Genomic DNA, 5631 nt, shown 5'->3' with positions numbered 1-5631 from the left:
CAACACTTCATACATTTTAAAAATTCAGCTTTATTAAGAAAATCTTGCCCCATTCAAATGAATGGGAAAATTCTATTTCAGCAAACTTTCAGCTTTCAAAATGTTCAGCTCCTCAAGGACATTCATGCTTCTCTTCAGAAGTTTTCTAAACTTCATACATTTTAAAATATTTAGCTTTATTCTGAAAATCATACCCCATTCAAATAATTGGAGAAATTCCAACTTCAGTATACTTTCAGCTAGCAAAAGCATTCAGGTGTCAATGTTCAGCATTTTCTGGGTGATTTATCAGTACTCAGCATCCATACGCTTTTCCTTCAGAAAATGCAATTTTCTAGTGCTGGCTGAAGTTCTATTGCCAGTCCTGACAGTCTGGGGCCTGCCCGCCAAGTCCAGGAGCCAGTCACAGAGGGCAGGGTGCAGACCCAGTGTGGACAGTTTGTGGGGCACAGCTGTGTTGAAGGCAGAGCTGTAGTCAATGAAGAGTATCCTGATGTAATGCATGGTGGGCACAATGTTGTCAATACAGGTACTAATGTACCTGGTCACATACTCAGCATATGAAGGTTGCTGTGAGTGTTTTTTTTTGTGCTGTATGTGTATTTACATAAAGTTAACCTCTACTTTCTTACTAAGCTGCTTGCAGTCATTATTCATCATTTATTTTTCATTTTCATACATTATGTATGAGAATCATGAACTCACTCACCTATTGTACTATTTGCACTCAGTGTGAGGGGCTCTGGGAGTGAGCATCAAGTTAGTTAACGCAGGATTTAACAGTCCTAAGGTTTATGTCCTTGCTGCACAGATGGTCACCTGCTTTTCTGTCAGCACCATCCAGCTGTAGGTAGTGTTATTGTACTGCTGTTGGCCATACATAGAAACATTTTTAATGATTTTCCACATTCATTCCGGGAAAGGCTGGACAAATTATTTAGTTGCTTTGTGAAGGACCCAGGTGTTCTTTTTTTTTTTTTTCCAGAACACAATATTTTCTGTGAGAGAAAACTTGCCCCATTGAAAATGACACATCTAACTCTGGCAGCATTGTTTTCTTGCTGCACCACCTCCTCATATCAGTAACCCTCTCCTTCCCAGGTTCATCTCTCCTGCCTCCCAACTTGTCATCACCTTCTCCCTCATCTCGGTTCAGCTACTGGGTGTCTTTGTCTGGTTCGCGGTAGACCCTCCCCACACTGTTGTGGACTACGGCGAGCAGCGGACCCAGGACCCCATGGCAGCACGCGGCGTCCTTAAGTGTGACATCTCTGACCTGTCCCTTATCTGCTCCCTGGGGTACTCCATCCTGCTGATGGTGACATGCACAGTTTACGCCATCAAGACACGAGGTGTGCCAGAAACCTTCAACGAGGCCAAGCCCATTGGATTTACCATGTACACCACATGCATCATCTGGCTGGCATTTATACCCATCTTCTTTGGCACATCACAGTCTGCAGAAAGGGTGAGTGTGTGCGTGTTTCTTTTTTATGTCAAGCTAAATACATACCTAACCTGCATACTTTATCTTCTGTTTTTAACATTTTCTTTGTAAACTACAGTCTAGAGAGAGTGTGTGTATACAGCTGTTGTCTGTACTTAATCCCATCATTTTTAGGATTTCTGAATCTGCAAAGAGGATGAGACCATAGTGTATATGTCTGGTGGTCTCCCTGCCTATCTATTAAATTACGCTGTACTGTATATGACCACTTTCTGATTTAAAGTAGTTTACTTAGGGATATCACAGTCTACAGGAAAGATGACTGCAGAGTAAATGTGTATGTGTGTGTGTGTGAGGATGATTTGACTCCATGGAGAGGGCAATGTATTTAGTTGATTTTTGTGTGGCGATGTATGTATATTTCTGTGAAAAGTCTTCTACAATATACAGTAGGTTAACAATTCTCTGATAGATGGGTTGTAACAGTTTGTTTTATGGGCTTTCTGTGAGCATGACTAAATTCTTCTGAGCCTATTTAGCAGCATTATTTAGTTTTGAAATCACTTTTTTGAGACATACATTTGCATGCATTGCTATGGCAGAAATTCTACTTGCTCTCCCACACAGAAAACCTTTCTGGAGATCAAAACTTTATCTCTTGACCCAAAGAGGTAGCTACAGTATGTTTTACAGTTGTATATTAATGGATTATAGTTCAAGTTTTCCTGACAGTCCCTTAAGAGGTCAAGAGGATTTTCCCTCTAGCTGATTGACTGGATACATGCTTTGGTCAAGGCTTTTAGAACTTAGTCCTACTGGCATTAGTCAATTATTGATGGCTTCATGATGTGACTGAGATGAAAGTTCCACTAGGTGTATATGTGTATGAATAGCCTTTCTGTAAAAGCAAGGTTAGTATCATGACTGATATGATTTTATTACAGATCTACAATACATATTTTGCATGCACACTATATTGTGTTATTGAGATATTTTATGTTATGTGTAATCAATGATGATGCGCAGTTACTTACTTCACACATCCATGCACACATTAATAGACAATGATATAATAGAAAAACATACTGTACTTGTACAGTATTTCTCAGGGAGACAATAATTAGGTGTGCAAGTGAGTGAGTGATGGTGTGACAGCCAGTAAGAAGGTTTTAACCCTATCAGTTTAGAAACACACACACACTCACACACAATACTAAAAGCTAATCTGATCTATAACACCCTGTACATAGTGTATCTTGTGTAGCTAAAGCAGCAGTGGTTTATGGATTCCATTTCTTGATAGTGCATCTATTCTAGAGGTGCACATAGTAAATGTACTTTATATGTTGTATTTGTGCTTAATGTTGTTTATGTGCCTTTATTTGGACAGTGTTGATGCAGGAGTACATTTAACCAAGTTCAGCACATTTCGCTATGCTAGCCAGTTTTGAGTTTGTCAGTGGACACTAGCCTAAGACTCCGTAAAGACAGTGTGAAATGTGCTTAAATTCTTTTACTTTTTTTCTGTAGTTTTCATGGTGTCTGATGAAATACAAAGAGAGAGGAAAAAATAAACCTTCTGAAGACATCAGTACGATGCATGGCCATCTTTTGAACTAAACCAGTGTAGTTATAGCAGGTTCAAGTCCTTCCTTCCTTTCTTTCAATAAAAAAGTCAGCTATTATAGTCTTCTCCCTATTTTGGAGTATCAGTCAGGCAATTTTCATTTTTCCCTTTCACTGCCTCTCAGCTCATTTTCCTTTCAAGGCATGTGCCTGACTCTGTCACATGGCAAAAAGCTGACATCAAAGTGATCCTGTCTAATCACACATCAGGGAAATCATAGTCTACCTGAATGTTATATAGTGTTTTTTCTTTGCTAGTCTCATTTTTCCCTCAAGAAGTCAGAGAGTTTTGGCCACTTATTGATGCAGGAACTTTGAAGTGAGCAAGTTTTTTTTAATTAGTTTTTTTCCCCATTTCACCACATTCATGCAATGTGATAGGGCTGGTATAACTACAATTAATAACCTAATCAGGAGAGCGTTACTTACTCATTCGCCCTCCCTGTAATCTCGTTATCAGTTTTAAACAGGTCACCTTATGGCTAAAGACAGCTTTTCTAATCTCCAAGCTACTCTTTGTGTGTGTGTGTGTGTGTGTGTGTGCGCGCCCTTGGTATTACTCACATTATATGGTGACCGAAACCTGTTGACACACTTACACTGTGGGGACTCAGCCTTCCTCGTCCACCTTGTAAGTCACTGAATTTTAGGGTGGAAAAATGATCTAAGGTTAGGTATAAGGTGTTAGGGTAGTAGTGGTTATGGTTAAGGTTAAATTTCTAGGAAATTAATAATTAATATAAGTCAATGTACAGTAAAGTCCCCATGAAGAATGAAAACACACACGTGTGTGTGTGTGTGTGTGTGTGTGTGTGTGAGAGAGAGAGAGAGAGAGAGAGAGAGAGAGAGAGAGTTCTTATGTTGTGTGCATCCATGTCCTCGCATACATTATATTGCTTGTGACCATTTGTAGGTAGGTGCCAATGTGTAATAGTACCTTTATGTTGTGTTCATGCATACAGCATGTGTGGTTGAAGAAGTCATCTGTATGTAAGAATTTATGTGTGTGTGTGTGTGTGTGTGTGTGTGTGTTGATGTCCTGAAGCGCCCTGTCTTATTGGATAGTCTGAGCAAAGTTCATGCTGTGTTTGTTCAGCTAATTAGAATGTCCAACAGCGACTTCATGTGTGTTTGCATTTGAGTGTGTTTTATTTAATTGGAATATCCACCAGTGCACATTTGTGTCTGTGTATGTTGTTTCTAATTGGAAAATCCTCTAGAGTGTGTGGCAGCTGGCTGGCTAACAGAAAGAGCAGAAGAGAGGGAGGAGAGAGAGGAGTGAAAGGAATAAACAGGTAATGATGCGACTCGCTGATGGGGCTTTAATGAGGAGAGCTTTACCAAGGCCATAGGTTTGGTTTCAGAAGGGGGTGGAGGGGGCTACACTGAAGTTAGTTGAAGGTTACATGACGTCTCACATTATGATTAACTTAAGTAGAACAATATCCATTACATCATCTTTTTTCAGTATTACTCTAGCAGAAGCCTCATATAAGAATTAAATCCATTGTATTCACTTGTGTTTGACTGCTGCTCCAGTATTCTGCAACATAATTACTGATACTCTGAGGTATTTAGCATGAGCATACCTAGATGTTGTCAGATGTTCTGTTAGGTTAGTTTATCTGTCACACACAGTTGCACTGTTGGTGTCCTTACTTGTTCTGGCATGTGGACTATATGGAGATTTACAGCTGCTTGAGAAGCTCACAGCAGCTGCTCATTTGTTAATGTCACTGGGGCTGTGATGAGGCACAGTGACTCACACACTGGCTGTATGAAGCCATTTCAAATGCCTAATGTAGGAGAGCTTGCATCGTTCAGTTAGGGTCTACAAGGAGTGTGTCAGTGATAGAATACATCTCTTATCTTCCAGGCATCGTTCAGTTAGGGTCTACAAAGAGTGTGTCAGTGATAGAATACATCTCTGTGAAATCACTTTAAGCTTTTGCCATGACAAAAGGAAAATCTCAACTCAATGTCCACTTACTGGCTGTGATCCATACTGTTCAACAGCATTTCACAATCTTCGTAAGTGGATATAGTTTGCTCAGTTATTTTCACATGAATAAATTTGGAAATTTCAGCCACCTGATAATAGGTTGTCACGGGAGCTTGTCAGGTAGTCGTTAATTGCAGGGCAGGGGGTTCCATTTCTGGGCATCCTCGAGCAGGACACTGAACCCTAATTGCTCCCAGTGGTTAGGCCAACACCTTGCATGCTGAGATAATGTGTGTGCATTGGTGAATGAGAACATGGTCGTGGGATTGGGAAATCGGCACCCCTCTGTGTTCAAAGGTGATCTCTTTGATCTTTTTATGGTTATCCTCTGACTCCTAGTTGATGACCTTTTAACCCCTTGCCAGTTAGTGCTGTGACTAGTTTTAATCTGGTGTTAAGACAGTTAATGTTACCAGTATAGGCTTTATTCTATTATAAAGCCACGTTCGGTTCTTTCAAACCAGGAACTCAGAGGGACGACTCAGACCACTTGGATATATAAAAAATATAACCGTGCTGGTTTATTCAAAGAGTCACAGGCAAGAATTAACATTAC

At 40.1% G+C, this 5631-nt stretch overlaps 1 protein-coding gene across 5 annotated transcripts in view; it reads left to right on the top strand.

Annotated features, from left to right (window-relative positions):
* grm8a (glutamate receptor, metabotropic 8a) overlaps nucleotides 1-5631 on the top strand; it is a 388925-nt gene that overhangs the window by 349673 nt on the left and 33621 nt on the right. For all 5 annotated transcript variants that reach the window (XM_020599497.1, XM_020599496.1, XM_020599499.1 and 2 more), the window contains one exon: nucleotides 1102-1468. In XM_020599497.1, coding sequence (XP_020455153.1) covers nucleotides 1102-1468 — 367 coding nt within the window. The remainder of the gene's footprint in view (nucleotides 1-1101; nucleotides 1469-5631) is intronic.

Source organism: Monopterus albus, unplaced genomic scaffold, assembly GCF_001952655.1.
Source record: "Monopterus albus unplaced genomic scaffold, M_albus_1.0 scaffold41.1, whole genome shotgun sequence".
Lineage (NCBI taxonomy): Eukaryota > Metazoa > Chordata > Actinopteri > Synbranchiformes > Synbranchidae > Monopterus > Monopterus albus.
The sequence above is the reverse complement of the archived record's forward strand: the minus strand, read 5'-3'. Positions and strand labels throughout refer to the sequence as shown.